At 36.6% G+C, this 22,370-nt stretch overlaps 2 protein-coding genes across 2 annotated transcripts in view; one reads left to right on the top strand and one right to left on the bottom strand.

Annotated features, from left to right (window-relative positions):
- The window catches only part of LOC136064191 (vesicle-associated protein 1-3-like), a 30,175-nt gene extending 8,183 nt beyond the window's left edge, over positions 1–21,992 (top strand). The window contains exon 5 of the mRNA XM_065765632.1: positions 21,924–21,992. Coding sequence (XP_065621704.1) covers positions 21,924–21,992 — 69 coding nt within the window. The remainder of the gene's footprint in view (positions 1–21,923) is intronic.
- Positions 383–6,764, bottom strand: LOC112010754 (flavin-containing monooxygenase FMO GS-OX-like 2). The gene is made up of 7 exons (XM_024043105.2): positions 6,062–6,764; positions 3,074–3,144; positions 1,759–1,908; positions 1,574–1,656; positions 1,294–1,429; positions 749–919; positions 383–660 (listed from the first exon to the last, which is right to left on the bottom strand). The coding sequence occupies exons 1-7, from the start codon at positions 6,585–6,587 to the stop codon at positions 496–498; spliced, it is 1,302 nt and encodes a 433-aa protein (XP_023898873.1). The 5' UTR covers positions 6,588–6,764; the 3' UTR covers positions 383–495.
- Positions 21,993–22,370: the final 378 nt, after the last annotated feature.

Below are 22,370 nucleotides of genomic sequence, written 5' to 3'. Positions count from 1 at the left end.
AAGAAGAAATGAAAGGAAAAAAAAAAAAAAAAAACCCATAAACTCTGCACTAAAAAATTGAAATAAGTTATTTCTTCTACCATATTTCAATTTAGTAGTATATTTGCTTTATTTTGATTTAGTTTTAAAGATATTTTAAGAATTCAACTTATTTAACATTTAATATAATTAGCATATATACATATATTCCATTTTTAGTTTTTACTAATCATGTAGAGAGTTGCAGTTGTAGGAGAAGATAAACAAGAGCATGGAGTTTTTGTATTTGCTTCGAATAACCTTAATACCTTCCTTCTCTTATTCAGAGGCCAAACTTACTTGAACAATTCAAATTGATCCTACATTTGAAGTACATCAATAAATTTGACTAAACACACATCCATTAAGGAAAATAATTTAATAACAAAACATAGTCCTACATAATCCTCGACCACGATAAAGTCAAATTCGAAAGTCAAAAAATAAATCTTTGTCAAAATAAAAAATAAAAACATTTCATGCTATTTCTTGCATCCACTTGTTAATATCCCAGGTGTCCCGAAATTCATCATCATCAATTGAAATAATCTTCTTCAACGCAGAGAAATACATCTCCTCTCTCCATTTCTCCAGGGGTGGTAAATCCAATATTTGAGTGACTAGCCAGTCTTCATAATCAAACTGACCAAACAAACAAATGTCAATCAGCAATGTGTGTGTGAGAGAAAGAAAGATTAAAGACTAATTATTTAATATGGCACTTGGAAACCTTGTTTTGAAGCTGATGAGTGTGGCACTTAGGCCATCCACTCTCCCCCATATGCTGGTAGAGTTCTTCAACAGATGATGCCATCTCTTCTTCACTTGGCAATGCCACCTTGCCGGATAAAACTCTTGCCACCCATCGGGATTGTAACTCAATTATTAAAGTGGTAACACCCTGATTACATATTGAATAATACTTAGTCAACCTAAAAGATGAAGCAATAAGAAGTATTGGATATAACATATAAGAGAGATATTATGTATAACAAAATATAGCTATTCAAAATTGTTGCCATCAAGATAAAGAAATTTAATGCTTTGATATCTGACATTTTTCATCCTTTTGTCTTTGCGGTGATCAAATAAGGACTATCATAACCACTTTTTACCAGAAAAGTCTAATCATAAAAGGGTTAAGAGTTATGAATAGGAGGGAAATTGAAGTGCTAAGTTCATCTCGCAATACCAAACTGCACATTACTTAAAGAAATATTTTCATATTCTTGAATACTGATGAATTCATCAACTTCATAGCACAGAATAGCATACCCTGTAAGGTAGACCTACAAAAGAAAGCCAAGGAGCTAACTGTGGCGGGAAAACATGTTTATATAGGGGTCCAACACGATTGTCATCCACGCTCACTATTCCATTTGTTCTTAAAAATGGGAAATGGTATTTGTACCTGCAGGAGGAGAATAATAATCAACATCTAAAAGGAGAGGTTGAAAGTTTTCAATAATCAACCTAGCATATGCAAAAGGTTCTTAATTTATGTAACTGAGACTAAGAAAATAGAGCAGATATGAAATCACTTTCAGGGCATTACCCAGTACAATGCATGATGACATCTGCATAGACAAATGATCCATCTTGGAATACTACTTTACCATCTTCTTTAGTACATTCTATCTGCAGAAGGTTACCATCCATTAGGAGAATAACTTATCCATTTTAAAGTTTCTGATGTCAAAGCTGTGAAATAAGAATTTTCCAGTAAAGAGATCACCAAACCATTGAATGTTGCCAGATATTATCATGACTTTCCAACTTTTTGAAATGGATATCTGAGGCTCGTAGGGCTTGATGAACTTCTTTTGCAACAGAGGAGATCTCTGTCAAGATGTCAACTGCACTAGATCCATTTCCAATTACCACCACAATCTGTCAACCGGGATCACACAAATACTATTAAGGAAAGGCACCAAAAACAATTATGCTACCAGAATTCATGAATGAAATTAATTAAGAAGTGTGGAGTTAATATATGTGATCTTGTAGTATGCCACCATTGACAAAACAGACAAAGTGAATTTTACTGACTTTGGAAATAAGGTCACTTTGTTTGCAATACTATCTTGGCCTCTTTCTCATTTTCTTTTTCCCTTCATCCCTGTAATCTAAGCAAAACGTTTTATGATTCTAAATCCTCACTTTAGGGAAAGTTTGTAGTTTGAATCTTAGTACCAATAATTAATTGAATGCGTGCAATCTATTACAAACTAGATGCTAGATAAAGCCATGTAATTTGCAAGGTCATTGCACAAGGCAACATAGAAAGGTATGGAAGCAGAGCTGGAGCAAACTGTAATAGAAAACTGAAAGCTATTCTAAATGGTTACTTCGACACCTAAGACACCACACCATGTCTGAACATGTAATGACTTGGGTATGAGTGTATGCAAAATCTATCTGAGAGTTCCATTGGCATATGAGGATATGTTCCTAGATGACTAAAATTTCCAAACAATAGTCTTACATTGTTCTCCTGTTTCTCAGAAAATATAGCATTTCAAATCATGTCTAGTATGTTTCTATAGTAGAGGCAAGAAAAATTATACCCAGACAATTGTTAGTTTCTAAGTCGAATAATTAAGGAATTAAAAATATTGGTGCCTTGACATGCACACAAGCACACCCTTGAAAACTCTATATACAAGTCCATGGAATATAGTATGCAAGTTGTTTTGAAAAGAGTAAGAGACAGTCTTTCATCTTTTACAGACAGTATTTTTTTATAATTCAGTTCCCCTAAAATGTATCAACTTGGACACAGAACATTCCCAAGCAATGTCTTTAAAAATGATGATAAAAATCATACCTGAACTCTGTTTTGTATAGTAGTTTATAAACCATCATTCCATAGCCTTATTTTAGCTTAGTCACAGCCATTGCATAGATCTAGATAATAAAGTACAAGAATGTATTTGTAGCAAACAAGGTGAACAACTTGGCATAGAATAGCAGCAGCCAGTAACAAACTGTATTCATGTTTTAGATGAAGAGAAATTGGTGATGTTGGAAAACAACAATAATAACTTTTACTTACTAGATTTTGAAATGGTTCGGGAGTCCGGTAGTTGTGGCTGTGTATTTGCACTCCTGGCCAAGAATCCATTCCTATCACACAATATAAAAATGGCAACACTTGTAAAAAATGAATAAAAGGTAATCGAAAGAATAAAAAAATACTAATTATAATCGATTAGGAAGCACATCCACAACAAACATGCAAAGAGCAAGAAACCATATAAAAGCCTTCAGCTTCATGAAGAAATGCGCTGCTTTTATGTCTCTCTATGTAAAGTTAATAGCATATTTTTGCAACAAGGTAGTCACATACTATATTACTTCATATTAAGCATTGGAGAAATCGAGAATTGGAAGCAATAAACATAGATGGCCTAAATCCTATTAAAGAAAATGTAGGAGTTTAGCACTCTTGTATATGCCAAATTTGACAAACAGCACAATTTTAGCAAAATTCTAGGAAAAAAAGCATCCTAACAAAGTCCCTCAGTTATGTAGCACATTTTTGGAACTCGAGTTTAATTGTGCTATTTGGCAAATTTGGCCCTTGTATATAAGGTTAAGCCACTGGGAAGCCACAGGTATATATTTCAGGAGAAGAAAACTTGAATATGGCTACTCTTCCTATTCAATGGAGGTTGAGTTTTATGTAGGTGTAACTTCAAGGTTTTTATCTCGGAGGACAGCAGGTACTTCTGCGAAGTGTTCCAAACAAAAAATCATGGTGCAGATATTAGGATTGTCTTATTGCATATTAATGTAGCTATACCCCTATGTTTGCAAAGTTTCAAGATTATTATAGATTAATAGCTACCTCATTTATAGAATTAAAATGTATAAATTTTAAATTTGCAATTTTAAATTATTGCATAAAAGATGAGTTTATAAATCAAATAGTAAAAACATACAATTGGCACGAATTTTACATGTGTAATTGGTGAACATTACTTTTATTTGGCCCAATAATTAACATTATTTTTATTATACATTTAATAATTGTGAAAAAGAAGCTGTGAACCCTTCTTTTTACCAAACTATTTTTTCCCCAATTAATATGATAGCATACAATAACAAAAACAGTTAAGTTATAGTTTATTTGATAAAATCTCTGATGGAATAAGAGTTTGTTGGAGTTTGTTGTATTTTAAAAAAGGAAAGCATATGGTGAATGGAGGTGCAAAATTGTAATTATGTTCATTTATGATGTTTTCTATTCTCTTTTTCCTTAATTTGGATTTGGTAATTAAAATTTGTGGGCTAGTATAACACCACCCATCTATTCCACATCCAATTTTCCTTCATACCAATCATATGAAAATTTTGTCAAGATTCTTATAATTTAGTGATATATTTTGTTCCTCCTTTATTAAGAGCAATAGAGTTTGATCGAATCTCCTTCCCTATTACTGTAACTATCAAATTAGTAATAAAAAAAATACTCTTATTCTCAACTTGTTTGAGGTTGTTAAAATTGGAATCTTATGTCAGATTGGTGGAAGGGTTTCAAATATCAAATCGAATTGTCAAATTTTAAGATTCTACTTTCATTGAAAAATAAAACCAAAAATATAAATAGTAATCATTAGAATTATAAAATTATCAAATGAAAAACAATGTTTTGCTTCAATATATTTGATATCCTACACTATTTCATCTATGCTAATTAATGAATGAGATATATATATATATATATATATATATATATAAATGTGCAGCATCTAAATAAGGCAAAGTCAAATAGCTAAGCATAATTAATAGTAAATGTGAGATATACTTATAAGTTAAGATTGAAACAAGATATGTTTAGTAAACGTGATAAATTGGCAGATTTTAGTTAGCTTAACTGGTACAATATCTTGTTACACCAAAAACTAAATGAGTGTTTTGATCTTATAATAAAAAACAATTTTCAGGATTCGGACGTTATAAGTTGAAATTTTTATAAATAAATTTTTTAAATAAAAACGTGATAAATTAGAAATGAATGTGAAAAATGAAATGATGGTGTTTTTTTAGTGTTGAAGTGTATTGGTTAAAGTTAAGTTATTTTATTTTAATTAAAGTTAAAGTTAAGTTTTTTATTACAATTTACTAAGTTTTTTTAGGGAGTCAAACACTTTTAAGTAAAAAAAAAAAAGTATTTATTTATTAATTTTTGTTATTTTCTAAACCTCTTTTTTTTTTATTACTTTTTATTTAAAAATTACACGTACCAAAAGGAAGTGAATGCACTGATAAAGTGATAATGCTCCGCTTTTGACAGTTTTAGTACTTTTTGTCCTTTTTTTTTAAAAATTTTTTTTTTATTCTAAAAAATTTGAGGATGAAATGTACGAGGATGGGACCAGAACAGGACCGTTTGGTAAGAGAGTTTAAGGTATTGGAGTTTCAAACCAACTGCAAAGTAACTTTTTTTGAGTTTAGTATTATAATTTTACATTCATCTAAATTTGAAACGTTTCTCTATTTTATTTAATTAAAATATATGCATAATAATTTTTATTTTGGATATAAAAAATACATTCATTAAAATGAAAAAAAATTACAAATAAATGTGAAGAGAAAACAATTTATTTATTTATTTTAATGAAAAGAGAAGAGAGAACACAATTTAGACATCAATATAAATAAATAAATCATTAAGAAGAAAAAAAAGGGAAAACATTGAAAATCACTTTTTTTTAATGTACATTAAAAAAAAAGGTCAAATTAGAATTTAGAAGAAAGGAAACCGAAAAAAAGAAGTAGAGAGAGCTGTGAGTTTATTTTTATATATAATTTTTATTTTGAGAAATCTACCTATAAATTAAACTATTTAAAAATTAATAAAAAAATGATCTTAATTTTTAATTAATATTTTAATGTATTAGAATTATATTTTTATTGAATTATCTTTTAATTTATCTCTTTACACGAGAGTGCCGGAACATTAAAAAAAAAAAAAAAAAAAAGGAGGAGAGAATGCCAAACAGGAAACTTTAAATAGTATAGACAAATCAAAACAAACCTGGGAAGTGAGCAATTCGTGGCTCGGTGTGATGACCGTTACAAACCACCACAGCCTCAAACACCTCTTCCTCTTCTGACTCACTCCTCCGAGTCCTTGACTCAACAACCCACTCGTGACTCACTTCATCAACTCGTTCAACCCGAACCACTTCGTGCTCGAACCGCACCAACTCAACCAACCCAAAATCCTTAGCAAAATCCTCAAGGTATAAGAGCATCTCCTCGTGACCCGGGAACTCTCTCGGATCCTTTCTCTGCGTAAACGGGTAGTCCAAGAACCCCATGAGTCGCCTCGGCAGGTTGACTCGGAGCGACTGGTACAAGCTGCTGTGGACAATTTCACGACCCGGGTCAAGACCCAATGGGTCGGGTTCCACACGTGGATCGTAGGCCCACGTGCCACCGAGTCTATTGGTTTTCTCGAAGATGGTGATGGCGTGGCCTTGTGTTTTGAGCTCACGTGCGGTGTGTAATCCGGACACACCAGCTCCGATCACTGCCACTTTTAAGGATAGCTCTTTCATGGTTGGTTTTTTCTTAAGGCTTTGAGAAAGTAATAAATGTGTGCAATTTTTTATATAGTAGTGTTTGTGTTTGTGTTTGCTTTTGTTTTGTGTTTGATGGGTAGTGTTTGTGTTTTTGCTTTTGATGGAATTTTTGATTGCTCAGCTCAATTCATTGAGATAAGAGCAAGACTTAAATATATTTCTTAGGCTGCTACTTAGTTTCCTTTTTAAAATTTTGTCACTTAGAAAAATACTGTACCAAAATCTTGGGATAAATTGTTGATGGTTTTAGACTGGATTTTGTTTTTACTCACGTTTGGTTTTACCATTTTCCTATAATGTTTTGACCAGACAATTCAAACGACAGCTAGGTTCTATACTTCTATGACTAATTTTTTTTATTATTAAAAAATTCAACTTATATGCCTTTTAATCGCTATCAAGTAGATTAAACATTTTTTTTTTTTGCTTTTTTGAGAAACAAGTAGATTAATCATTAAAGTAACTTTTTGAAATATAAATTTATTTTTTTTGGAGAGTAGACCTTTTTGGTTAAAATTCAAAATAGCCATAGTTTATTTTATTTTATTTTATTATTATTAGCATTAGTATATATAAATATAATTCGGAAGGTGGAGGAGGAAAGATTTGAGTCTTCAATGCCTTTGTTAGCTGTTATCAATATTAAGAGATGCAAACTAGTTGGAATATTAAATTTTAATTATAAGACTTTTGGCTGAATAGCAATCCTTATAATCAATCAATTAATCAATCAAGTGCTCTCTTTGACAAGAAAATTTATTACATAAATTCTTTACTTAAGTGCCACATTATAGATAAGGACTAATTAAAATTCAAGAGATAAGAACTCTTTATTTTCTTAGATTCGTTGTATCAGGACGTTTCTCGAGCATCATTAGAGATAGGGATTAATTAAAATTTAAAGGATAAAAACTCTTTATTTTCTTGGGTTCATTGTTTCAAAACTTTTCTTCCTCTCACAAAGTAATGTCACGGAAGCCGGAAGAAAGTACATACCATACCCTTTTTGATGGATAGAAATTAAATTGTTAGACTTCGGTAGTAAACTTTGAATCTACGAGGAGTTCTTTGAATCCACAATGTGATAAAATAGAATCCATCAGAGAAAGAATCTGACACAACGTCTATATTTTATTGGTAATAATTTATGAAAAATGTTTACAAATTTAAGAGCCTACTTAAAGGCTTCGACAATAAAATATATTCTAAAATAAGTCTTAATTAATACCTAACTATAACATGAACCAAATTTGACCTAAAATGCATTAAATGCACATAAAAAAAGGGAAATAAATGTCCTAAACTTAAAATAACAAAAATTATATAAAAATACCAAATATAATAAATTATAGAAATTAATTTGAAGATCCTATCCCATATCACAAAGTAGAAAACTTTTCACGTTTCCACTCATCATTTTCACCTCCTACATTTCTGTTACTTTATATACACCTACCCATAACCTTTTATTTTCATGTCATATGTTAGGTACTTTTTTATTTTATTTTAGCCCTAATAATTTATAAGTTTCTTTGTAATTTACAACTACCATTTAGTGTGGTATTGGTATTAGCGCCGACCATGAAAGTATTAAATGATGATGATTTTGGAGTTTTCTTTGTTGTGAATCAAGACTATCTCAACTTCAATTGCAACTTCAAGTTTAGTTTAGCTATTCAAGAATAGTGTGCAAATGATGTACATACTATAGTCATATTGTTAGTTCTATCCATCATAACTACAATTAAGTAGTTCTTCGCATAATTTTTATGTTCTTTCTCATATATCTTTCACATATAGTACTTATCCACTTGTATCTTTTTGATTACTTAATTGTTAGTGTTGTTAATTATGGTTACAATTTTTTAGGATTAGTTTCAAATTATTTAATTTTTTGTTATGGTTTTGATATACAATTGCTAGTTAATTAGTGTGCTATATTTTTCTACATAAAGACAATGCTCATGTGTAAAATTAATAATACAAGATCAGTTTTTCTAATTTTAGCTTATACTTTTCTTGAATTTTAGCACTCTCTTTGTATTTTGTTAAATTTTTTTTTTTGTTTTGTTTTTCCTTTTAAAGGATACAAAGGTCCTATTAGAGGAAATTAAATATTGATAAATGGAAGTATATTTAGCCAATTTTTCTTTATTTGATTATGTTCTCTTTATGTTGGTACACAAATAATTTTGTTTAATTTAGATTATGAACAAAGTGTTTGAGATTGAGGTCTTGGGATTTGGTGGTGAGAATGAAGTGGTTAAGGAAGTGTTTTGTTTTAGAAATAAAGTCTACATTTTATCTAGATGTTTTTTTATTATTTTAAATATTAAATTTATAATATGGTATAAACTCTTAAAAATATCTAATAACTATGCGATTCCAATCTCTCTCTCTCTCTCTCTCTCTCTCATTAGTAAAGAAAACCCACTCAATAGTTGGAAACTATGGATAAGAAAAAATTATAAAATATGAATTAAGAATATTAAACTTCAAAGTAATTAGCAATATTATGGGAAACATCATAAATACTATATATACCAAAATGAGTATTACATATGGATCTTAAAAAAAGTATAAATTATTTTCAAATAAAATAATCAAGCACCCGCACATCGTGTGGGACATTATCGTATGGGACATTATCTAGTATATTAAATTTTTTGAGTAAGTATGTTATAAAAAAAAAAAAATTATTAGTGAGGATAAGTTATATAACTTCGTGCGATATATTAGTTAACTCTTAATAATGGATCAGATTTTGAAAGCTTTTTTATTTAGTCCATGTATCAAAAAAAGTTAGACAATAATCTCTCAAGACCCATAGGAGCCTTGTAGTTTGATACTACCATCCATTCTTTGGTGAATCTCTCACTCCCCCATTTAGATGTAAGGAAAAAACAGACTCAAAATACAAAAGAATATCTATTTATATAAGTAATGAAAACGGGAATGGTATTCGCAGCAAAAATAAAGAAAAATCATCTAACTTTAAACTTTTCTCCTCAGTAATCATATGAAAAAGAAAATTAAAAGAAAATTTCACTTTTATTTCAACTTTTGTGAATTGTAGGTTACAGTTAGCTCAACTGGTAAAGTTTTAGGTAGTTAAATAAGAGATCTATGGTTTAATTTCTGCTTAGACAAAAAACCGACTGGTATCTTGATTTAATAATAAAGAATTATCATTAGAAGTGAATGCTATAAATTAAAATTAAAAAAAAAAAATTCTGAATTGATCTCATTAGTCATTACGCCATGTGTAAATGTGTAATAGGTATTACACTGATATCAGTATGGAAACTTTACTGGCCCAAGCCCACTTTTTACAATCCACCCAATTTAGGTGGAAATGGACACAAATGTGTGACCAAAAAATCTACTGCCTTTTATTACTTTTAGGGTTTGTTTGGATATTTCTTATTTGTTAAAAATTAAAAATTTATTATTGAAAATACTGTAGCATAATATTTTTTAAAAGGCCAAAATATTGTTCACGCATTTTGTGCAAGTTGGCTGGTCCATGAACAGTGTTATGAGATCAGCCAAATGCAAACGCTGAAACTACAGTACGCAAACGCCCACTTAACCGCTTCGATTTACAAATTTACATGACTTTTTTTATATCCATTTCCACTTCAAAATATTTTTATTATTGATTATATATATTTTTTTCTATGGAAAATTATATATGTTTGTATCGTTAGAGGTTCAATGAACATTTACTTGATAAGTTATCCACTTACCTATCAACATTTGTTTGTTAGATACTCTATTATTAATCAACAATGTAGGTGGAGAACTAGAAAACCAAGGGGCGGCCCCTTGATACGAGACTTCGAGCTAATTTGACTCTTCAAATTGGGCATATCAAAAAATTGTTATGTGCTACTAGGAAAAAAAACAAAGAATTTTTGTTCATCTTTGTAATATTCTGAACTATTCATAAACATCTCAGCAAATTAGAAATTTTCATTTATTCAACTAATATTGATTGAAAGGCGAAAGACACATACATAAATTAGTACAATTATTCCCCGTGTACAATGCTGCATGCTTAGCATCAATGACTGAATAGTTAAAGCGCTCAACTTATAATTGGCAAATTCTTAGGTTCAATTCCAACCGGATGCATGCCTACAGACATTTCATTTTATTTTATTAAAATTAACTCAATACAATTAGTTTAAGAAAAAAATTTAAAAGAATTTAAATGGCACATTTATAATTTTTACAAAGGTAGGATATGCTTGAATAAACATTTCCTATCTAAAAGCTCGGAATTAATCTCAAAAAAGAAAAAAGAAAAAAGAAAAGCTCGGGATTAGAATTTCTGCAACTAATGAGAACTGTAATTCTCAAAAAGTTTGTCAAACGAAAAACTAATAGTTTTTCTGCCGCTTTCATGATTCATGTATTGTGATTGACAACGCAAATGTAGCCCCAAAACAGGAACAAAACACAAAATTTAGTAAAGGGAAAGGAATGTACGAGAACTAGTTAACCCTAACAAGGAAAACTGATAACGAGAGAACATTACACTACCGAGGAAACAGATAAGAAAAGAACAATGGACTAACTGACAAGGAAAGTGTTATGTACATACTGAAGTGAAAGAGACTCAAAGTAAATGTGTGACAGTAAAATAAGGAACTAAACAGTGAGAGTATTAAGTAGGACTAAAGAACACAAAGTTTAATTTGATTATAGGACACGGACATACGAGGCGGAAAACCTCAATTTCCAATGTAAGTAACTAGATTCGGTACAAACAATCACTTCCAAAATCATTTCATAAGTCGTGACTCCATATATATATATATATATACATATGTAATGCTTTTGATGATAAACTTTTTCAGTCTTGGTGTGTCCCACTTCTCAATGTGTAGAAAACCACATACAAAACTAGGATGCACAAACACGGACATGGGCATAGGTACAAGTATATGAACAATATGGCAACATGAGCAATTTATGAAAATTTATAACATGATATAGCATATAGAACACTGTTACAAGATGGGTAAAACACATATACCACATGAATACGACACCTCAAATGAAGTGTCCATATACAAAATTACCAATCACATATTAGCTTAGGCTACATTAGTTCCATATTTTATAAAACAGTAATCACCCAGCACCTCACACATATCCAGCCAGCCGAGCACATTTATTAAAAGGTATTGATTGTCACATATTTCTTTTATATTTTGTCCGTTCACATTACCCATTACCCATCTCACTTTTTAAATGTGATCATCAATAAAAATGTGGACATCATCTGTGAAATTATGGACATTGTGTGTATATAATTTATTATATCAATGAGTTTAATAACAATTACTGTTAATTTATTCAAAAAAAAAAAAATTACCGTTAATTTACTTTGGCATGGTTGTGAATAAAGTCAGTAACTTGTGAGCATTCTTGCAACCACTTGTCTACGTCCCAAGTGTCCCAATATTCTACGATATAAAGTGGTATAAGAGTAGGACCCGAATGTTATCTTTGAATGAATGAATTCATGCCATAAAATTTGAAGCCAAAAAGAGAAGTGGAAGAAGAAGAAGAAGTAAGATACATACACCAACTTCACCAAGAAACATCTTTTCTCTCACTCTTCCAGTGGAGGCAATACTAATTGATTGAGCAGCCAGTTTTCATACTCAAACTGTCATGTCACACAATGAGAACAAGGTTAATAGGATGTGTGTGTTTGAATATTGCCAGACAACAATTTACACAAACTATGAGTTGCTAGATTTTTATTGGTTCTCCTATGAGCCAACAATTGACATCATTTTATCATCTACCATCAACAACTTGTCACCTTGACAACTGAGAAATACTTTGTGAATTTTTATTTTTGTGTTTTGGGGTGGGGGGAATCATTATTGAATAATGTGATTCAGAAACCTTGTCGTGCTGAAGCTTATGCGTGTGGTGCTTAGGCCGACCAGTCTCGTCCATATGCTGGTAGAGTTTTTCAACAGACGACGCCATGTATTCTTCTGTAGGCAGTGCTACCTTCCCAGATAAAACTTTGGCCACCCACCTGGCCTGTAACTCGAAAAGTAGAGTGGGAATAGCCTGATTGTTCAGTGAACTATGATACTTAGTCAATGTAAAGCAATCAAGGGTGAGTAAGTATTGGTCATCTTATAAAGAGCAATTAATTAAAGATTATAAAGTGATTACTTGTGTCTGGAATTTAAGGCTCTGAATTGTACCTTGTTAGGCAGTCCCACAAAAGAGAGCCAAGGAGCTAAGCATGGTCGGAAAACATGTTTATATAGGGGTCCAACACGGTATTTGTACCGGCAGGTGGATAACAATATTCAACAACACAACAAAGGCGAGTCAGCAATATTTGAGATCAATGATCATATATACATGAGGAAAATGCTTAAACTACTACCAATTTTACTATCAAAGGTTTACAACTTGACATGACAATGAAGGTGATTGGTGTTATTTCAACCATATATTAAAGAAAATGTATTAATTTCTTTTTTATGATTAGTGACATTTCAGTTTGCGATGTTTATGTTGTAAAATTTATGGTATTCCTAGCATCACTCAATTAAGAAAAATATATGTTATGATAAAAGACAAACAGAGACACTAGAAGTAAATATGATGCCAATACCCAGTGCATTCTATCTGCAGAAACATACTATTCATTAGGAACCATACTAGTTTCAAGTTTCCAATGCCAAAGCTGTTTGAAAATTGAATTTCTTCCTTTTTTTTTTTTTTTTTTTCAAAACAAGAAACCATTGGATGCTGCCAGCTGTTATTGTGATTTTCCAACTTTTTGAATTGAGCATCTGAGCCCCGTATGGCTTGATGAACTTCCTTAGCAACGGGAAATCTCTCTCAACATATCACGTGCACTAGCTGCATTGCCAATTAGCACCACAACCTGTCATCAAGATTATGTAGTAGCTTGTAAAACACCAAGCACCTAAAGTCAATTTCAAGTGCAGGAATGAATATAAATCAAGGAGCATAAAGCCCAATGCCTGTTGAAGAGGAAGAATTTCATATGGACGGACCCTCATGTCGATGGGCCTCTATATGTACTGGATGGATCCATACCTGAGTGGATTCCATACAGATGGGTACTGGATCCAGGAGGGACCTGACTTTGTTATGTCATGATTTCCAAAAAACTCTAGATGAGAATACTTGCAGCACACACCACAAAATGGAATCTTAGCGCAAATGGGACTCTATTAGTTGCGTGCATTAATGAGAATCTTCCTTATAAAGAAAAGACTTGCCCATCACGTTTTGGAGGCCTCAAGAGCATTTCTACTGGGAAAGACCTCTACTCCAAGTAAAAGAGGTCAACTTTCGATTACTATAAAAGCCCCAATATCCTCATAAATCAAGGTATGCGTAATTGACACTCTCTAGCACTCTGGAGTTGTAAAAGATTCTAACTTGACCTTCGGAGAGTATTTGGTCGGCACCACACCGGTGCTTTCTGTTTAGGTCTGTCTCCTTTCTCGTGTTGTGCAAGTTGCATTCTGAACGTGCCAGTACGTGTGGCTCACTGGTGATTTTTTCGGCATCATCAGTTGGCACAATCTGTGGGAATATCACGAGTAATCAGCCGTTGCTTTATCCCTGAGACAGAAGAGTTGCATGGTGCTCACTCGCTCGATGGAAACCACCAACAACATCCAAGGAGAGGAACCACCTACAATTGCCCTCGAGAGACAGGTTCGAACATTCACTGCGGCCGTGGAGCGTCTCACCAAACAAAACCACAACCTAGAAGAACAGCTGCGCCAGGAAAACGCAGCACCAAACAATCAGAGGGAGGACCAGGAAGGTACCAGTGCCATGCGAAGAGATTGAGAGGGGCTTGAAGGGACGAGTGAATGCCCTCAAGGGACGAGTGTCCAGCGATCTTAATGACCTAGTCAACCGGATCGACTCTCCATTCACTGCCCCCGTTAATTCCTTTCCCCTACCGTATAAGTTCCGGATGCCACAGATAGAAAGTTACGATGAAGTCAAGGATCCTCTATATCACCTGGAGACCTTCAAGACCTTGATGCATCTTCAAGGGGTGCTGGACGAAATCATGTGCAGGGCCTTCCCACAACACTGAAGGGTCCTATGAGAATATGGTTCAGTCGACTGACACCAACCTCCATCAGCAATTTCAAAGAGTTAATCGCTCAGTTCACTTCACACTTCATAGGGGGGCACAGGTACAAGAAATTCATGGCATGCTTGATGAGCATCAGGTAGAGAGAGGACGAGATGCTGAGATCCTACATAACCCGCTTCAATAAGAAAGTGCTTTCGATTGATGAAGCCGACGACAAGATATTGGTAGCAGCCTTCACAAACGAGTTGTGAAAGGGTAAGTTTTTGTTCTCACTATACAAAAAGACCCCAAGACCATGTTAGAAGTACTTTACAGGGCTACTAAGTACATGAACGCAGAAGACGTGCTACTGGCCCGGGAAGAAAAACCCAGGAAGAGAGAGCGACAGGGAGATGCACGGCAGGATCAAGGGCAGAAGAGACCAAGGACAGGAGACAGAAGGGATGAAAGGTGCCTTAAACCCCAGGGAGGAAGGTTCACAAGCTTCACACCACTGAACGCCCCAATAGACCAAGTCCTGATGCAGATCAAGGACGAGGGGGCACTGACGTTTCCAAGGAAGCTAAAAAGCGATCCAAACAAGCGACCTAGAGACAAGTATTGCCGCTTCCATCGTGATCACGGTCATGACACGGTTAATTGCTACGACTTAAAGCAACAGATTGAGGCCCTTATCAAACAAGGGAAGTTGCAAAAATTTGTCAGCAAGGAGAGAGTGGATCCCAATCCTCGGGAGTAGGCCCCTCGACGGGATAATGAACTTCCTAAACCCTCCATCGGAGACATAAGGATGATTGTATGGGGAATCGCGACTACTAACTCCTCTAAAAAAGCTTGAAAGACGTACCTCAGGACGGTCCAGAACATCCAGCTAACGGGCTTTGTACCTTAAACAGCACGGAGGGAAAGCCCTATCATTGGGTTCTTCGAAGAAGACGATAGAGGACTTCATCACCCTCACGATGACGCACTAGTTGTCAGCATACGTGTAGGGGACTACAATGTTCACCAAGTGTTGATTGACAACGACAGCTCCGCTGACATCCTATACTATCTAGCATTCCAGCAAACGGGGATTGACAGAATGTGATTGATACCAACAAATGCCCTGTTGGTCGGTTTTGGATGAATAAGGGTATTCCTGTTAGGCTCGATCACACTCTCGGTGACGGTGGGCGATTATCCTCAACAAATCATGAAAGACGTAACATTCCTTGTGGTTGACTGCTCATCCGCCTACAATGGTATTCTTGGACGACCAACACTTAACTCGTGGAAAGCGGCAACATTGACATACCACCTGATGATTAAGTTCCCTACAGATTATGGGATTGGGGAGTTGCGAGGAGACCAAATGACTGCCTGCGAATGCTACATTGCCATGCTAAAAATGGAAGATCACCAGCAGACCATGTGTAGAGAAGAGCAACGGACCATAGCGGAGCCAGTTGAAGATTTGGAAGAGATAACGCTCAATGAATCAAGGCCTGAACAGAAGACAAGGATAGGGACGCTTGCCAGCCAGCCAATTCGTCAAGCCCTTGCAGCATTCCTCAGAATAAACCAAGACGTATTCGCGTGGAGCCATGAGGACATGCCCGGGATTGATCCCTCAATTATGGTTCATGAGCTTAACGTAAACCCCGCATCCTCGCCTGTCCGACAGAAAAAGCGAGTGTTCGCTCAGGAAGGAGACGGAGCGATAGTGGAAGAGGTCAGGAAACTATTAGAAGCGGATTTCATTCGAGAAGTATATTACCCAGATTGGTTGTTGAATGTAGTCATGGTCAAGAAGGCTAACGGAAAGTGGCGAATGTGCGTCGATTTCACTGACCTCAACAGGGCGTGCCCGAAGGACAACTACCCCCTCCTTCAGATAGATACTCCAGTAGACTCAACTGCCAGACACTAGCTCCTAAGCTTCATAGATGCCTTTTCTGGCTACAATCAAATCCAGATGAAGGAAGCTAATCAAGAGAAAACTTCCTTTGTCACCAGCCAAGGACTTTTCTGTAACAAGGTGATGCCATTCAGACTCAAGAATGCAGGGGCGACGTACCAGAGACTACTAAACAAAATGTTCACACACTAGATTGGGAGGAACGTACAAGTCTACATTGACGACATGTTAATAAAAAGCCTGCGCGAAAATGACCACCTAGACGACCTCAAAGAGACGTTCGACACCCTTCGGTCATACAACATGAAGCTAAATCCAAGCAAGTGCATGTTCGGAGTAACGGCGGGAAAATTCTTAGGATTTATGGTGTCCCAAAGAGGTATAGAGGTCAACCCGGAGAAGATATGGGTTATCATGGAGTTAAAACCACCGAGGACGGTGAAAGAGGTGCAAAGCTTGAATGGAAAAATTGCAGCCTTAAACAGGTTCGTCTCAAAAGCGATGGACAAATGTCTACCATTCTTCCGCATCTTGAGAAAGTCATTCGAATGGACGGACGAATGCCAGAAGGCATTTGAAGACCTAAAGAAATACCTTGCCTCCCCACCATTGCTTAGCCCATCCAAGCCAGGGGAAGAACTCTATCTCTACTTAGCAGTTTCACAAGTGATGGTTAGCGCGGCCTTAGTAAGAGAAGAGGAAGGATCTCAACGACCCGTCTATTTTATAAGTAGGGGTTTTCGGGGGGTAGAAGAGAGGTACCCCCAGATGGAGAATTTGACCTTTGCACTGTGACTGCAGCCCGAAAACTCAAGCCGTACTTCTAGGCCCATACCATCATAGTCTTGACGGATCAGCCACTAAAAAAAGCCATGAGCAGCCCTAAGGCTGCCAGACGAATGGGTCTGTGGGCAATAGAGCTGGGCGAGTTTGATATACAGTATCGCCCGTGAACTGCAATAAAGAGGCAAGCTGTGGCAGACTTCATCGCTGAATTTACTCAATCAGAAGGCAAGGTGGCAGACGCCCTCAGAGAATGGAGTATCCACGTGGATGGATCGTCAAACAAGCAAGCTGGAGGCGTCGGTGTGGTGATCCAAACCCCTGACAGAGATAAAATCGAATGCATGATTCGACTGGATTTCCCAACAACCAACAACGAGGCCGAGGATAAAGCATTGGTGGCAGGATTAGAACTCGTGAAGGCAGCAGGTGCTGAAACCATGGTCGTACATTGCGATTCCCAGGTAATAACAAATCAGATAAATGGCGTCTACGAGTGTAAAAATGAAAGGATGAAGAAGTACTTGGAAAAAGTCAAGGATCGAATTAGCAACCTCGAAGTCAGAATCGTTCAAATCTCAAGGGAGGAGAATGAATGTGCTGACTGGTTGGCACAAGCCACCTCGGCAGAATTTATGCTAGTCCCTAAACAGGTGTTGTTGTTTGTCCAAGTTTCCTCAATTATTAATAACGGAACAAAGGTGCAGGAGGTGAATTCTGAGAACAACTGGACTGCGCCATTAATAGCATACTTAAAGATGGGCACACTACCAGACGGAAAAGATGCAGCCAGGAAACTAAAAGTCCAAACCTCGCGATTTGTGCTGATCAATGATGTCTTATACAAAAGGGGATTTCTCACGATCGTACTTAAGGTGTTTGGGTCGCGAGGAAGCAAACTACGTAATGAGAGAAGTCCATGAGGGTATCTATGGAAACCATTCAGAGGCATGGTCCTTAGCGCACAAATTGATCCGAGTAGAGTACTATTGGCCTACAATGCAAAAGGATGCACAAGCTTACGTTAAGATTTGCGACAAATGTCAGAGGTTCAGTAACCTAATTAGGCAACCAACCGAGGAACTGACACCCATGACAGCCTCTTGGCCATTCGCCTAATGGAGTCTAGACATTATGGACCCCTTCCCAACGGCTGCAAGGCAGCTAAAATTTCTGGTAGTTGGTATCGACTACTTCACTAAGTGGGTAGAGGCAGAGGCCCTAGCCACTATCACAGAGAAGAACATCCAGAGTTTTGTATGGAGGAATATCATATGTAGGTATTGAATACCCAGAGTGCTCGTCTCTGACAACGGAAAGCAGTTCAACAACAGTGCGTTCAGGGACTTCTGTTTGGAGCTGGGTATAAGGAATCACTACTCGTCGCTCGCACACCCATATGCCAATAGGCAAGTCGAAGTCACAAACCAGTCCTTACTCAAGATCATCAAGACTCGGCTCGAGGGGGCGAAGGGCATCTGGCCTTACGAACTACTGAGCATTTTATGGGCATATCGTACGACGGTGAGAACACCCACTGGAGAAACACCGTTCAGACTAGCATACAGAAGTGAGGTTGTCATTCCAGCAAAGGTGGGGCTTACAAGCTATCGGGTGGAAAACTATAATGAGAATAAGAATGAAGAGGCCTTGCGATTTCAGCTGAACCTGATGGATGAGATTCAGGCTACAGCAGAGCAAAGATTGGCGCGATACCAAAATCTCATGGAAAAATACTACAACTCCCATGTTAGACATAGAGACCTTCAGATCAGAGATCTTGTGCTACAGAAGGTAATGGGAGTTACCAGGGATCCTTTACAAGGAAAACTCGGCCCCAACTGGGAAGGACCATACAAATTCTCATCTTGGCAAAGGAAAATGACCTACCATCTTGAAACTCTGGACGAACGGAAGCTGTAGCACCCATGGAATGCGGAGCACCTACGGAGATACTACCAGTAAAGACGACATGAAGAGTATCGACGCTTCCCAGTTTCCAGTTTATTACATTGAGTTTTATTAATTTTTTCTTCAAACAAATTTTTTCTATTACTTAGTTTTGCGATCGCTAGTTTTTATTTCAAACAATTCTTTCTACAAGTGCCTTTTTGAGCCCAAGGGGGCAGGTACTTTTCTACATGGATAGTTTTCTTTCAATAAGAGAAATATTCAGACACGATTGTGTTTTTCCTACTTAATTAACAAAGTCCACAAGATGGACGGATTATCCCAAAAGGATGAAAAATTATAAGTCCACAAGATGGACTGATCATCCCAAGAGGATGAAAATTATAAAGTCCACAAGCTGGACGTCCACAAGATGGATGGATCATCCCAAGAGGATGAAAGTTATAAGTCCATGAGATGGACGGATCATCCCAAGAGGATGAAAATTAAGTCCACGAGATGGACGGATCATCCCAAGAGGATGAAAATTATAAGTCCATGAGATGGATAGATCATCCCAAGAGGATGAAAATTATAAGTCCAAAAGATGGACGGATCATCCGATGAGGATGAAAATTCTGTCCACAAGTTGGATGAACATAAACTAAGTCCACAAGGTGGTCGGATTAGCCCATGAGGATGAAAATTCTGTCCACAAGGTGGACGGACATAAACTAAGTACACAAGGTGGACGGATCAGCCCAAGAGGATGAAAATTCTAAGTCCATAACCTGGATGGATATAAAAATCAAGGAAAAACAAGGTAAAACAAAAGTGTCAACAGGATTAAATGAAGCAGACGGACATATTCCATAAAAAACATCAAAAAAGGTCGACGGACCTAGCATAGTTAAACATAAATAAAAGCCTTTAAGGGGAAATGTTTACATAGCCCCAAAACACGATGGGGGAAAACTATGAAAGCTATTCTCCACATATTCTTACAAAAATGATTAAAAATATAATGATAAAAGTTAATCTACTGTGTAGCCGGGGCAGGGGATCCGTCTTTGCTCTCAATAAAAACATCAGTTTTCTGACGGGCTTGTTCCTCTTGTACTTTAACATTGACTCCTTCGTCATGGGCAAGGTCAACGGGTGCATTTTCACCAAACAACTTGTCTATATTCTCTAAATGGATGGGCTGAACAGACGACTGATCCTGGGCGTTAATATTGACGGCGGAAAGATCAAGCTCGGGGTAGATGGATTGTACTTGACAGATGGCATCATTGAAGCCATCCCCATAAGAGACCTTGAGCTCCGCCAAAAAGGCGTTGGAGTCACGATATTCTTGTATCGCGGCCTCCTTCACATGACGGATGTCATTTTCCTTCTCCTCCAAGAGCTTTTTTAGCTCCTCCATCCTCTAGTAAAGGTCGTCCCTTGCTTTCTCTGTCACCAAAAGTTTTTTCATTTGAGCAACCCTTCTAGCTTTCAGTTCGTCCAGCTCCTGCTCCATCACCATCATCTTATCTCTTAAATGGTCCAGAGTGGTCTCACAGTTCAGGCACTGTCCTGTCAGCCCCTTCACCATGATCATAGCCTGGAAAATAGGAAGGGGAGATTAGCTTTAAAACTAAGGAAAGTGGACAGGTGAAAACAGATGGGGAACTACCTAAGTAATGCTGAACAGACCCGTCTTGCCCATTGCTTCCGTTGAGTGATTGCCCATATCTTCATAGTCTTCATTAGTAATGATAGATGACAATCTCTCTAGAGCATATTTGGAGTCCTCTCTAAGGAGGGGGACGGGCAGATTCTCCTGTTGGGCAGACGGACCCTTCATGGGGCCCTTGCCAGCCCCCGTCTTGGTTGGGGTGACCGTCTTCAAATCCCCAGCCATTAACCCTATGATGGGCTCCAGAGGGACTTTTGGCTTTTTGGGTAGACGATCCCCTTTTGGCAGATATTTCCTTTTCTGAGCCAGATTGCTCGAGCCAGGCTTCGTGGGGTCCACCTCAACGGACTCCTTCTTCTTGGCAGCATTAGCCTTGATCAAGGCCCTCCTCTTTGCATCTTCCATCTCTATGAAGGTAGACGGACAAAATTAGGTAAGTAAATAGTTTTATACAAAGTCATCCGAGTATAATTTTTGTGACGGACTTACGTTGGCGAACTTGGGCGTCGTACTTTTTGGCTGCTGGTGAAGGTTCAGGTCCGTCACAATACCAGTGGATGGTATCAAGTGTGACTAATTTCACCCAAGTCCTTTCCTCCAGCTTAGTCTTGTTAAAAATTTTCTCAAGAAATGTGAACTCCTTGAGATCAATTTGTGGACGTCGTCTAACTGCAAAAAAGAAGATGGTTGCAAATTGTTAAAAAAAAATGGGTTCAGTTGAAACGCTGAAATCAACTGGACAGGTGACTAGTTTAAAAACACTAGGACGGGTCCATACCAGACAGGTGTAATACAGCCCAAGTTGTGTCAACGGGCATATACTCTGTGTCCCCTGGACGAGCCATCCACTCATCACCTTCAAGGAAAAAGTAACGACTCTTCCAGCCCTTATTGGAGTTTGGGGTATCATATATGACCTTTAACAAAGGACTCCTAGCCATAAAGCTATACATTCCCCGTGATCTATCGATTTCATCTAGACGATAGCAGTGGAGGAACTCCCGCATTGTCAACCTTCTTGCACCATTCGTCATAGCACCATAAAGAATCTCCATAGCTATGTAGACCCTCAAAGCATTTGGAGATATTTGGTTGACGGATAGGCCGAGATACTTAAGAAGCTGACGGTAGAGAGAACTTAACGGGAACCGTAGACTTGCCTTTAGCATCTGTTCATATACTCCTAAAGCTACTACCCCTTCGTAGTAACATCTCTCTAACTCATGGGGAAGACGGATGAAAATATTTTCTGGAATCTGGTAGTTGGCTCTAAGGGAATTAAAATGTTTTTCCTTGATGGTTGACAAAAATGCATTCATCGTCCACTCTGGTAGCATGATGAACTCCCTGGGTCCATCAGCACCT

This window comes from Quercus suber, unplaced genomic scaffold (assembly GCF_002906115.3).
Source record: "Quercus suber isolate HL8 unplaced genomic scaffold, Cork oak 2.0 scaffold_644, whole genome shotgun sequence".
Classification (NCBI taxonomy): Eukaryota; Viridiplantae; Streptophyta; class Magnoliopsida; order Fagales; family Fagaceae; genus Quercus; species Quercus suber.
The sequence above is the reverse complement of the archived record's forward strand: the minus strand, read 5'-3'. Positions and strand labels throughout refer to the sequence as shown.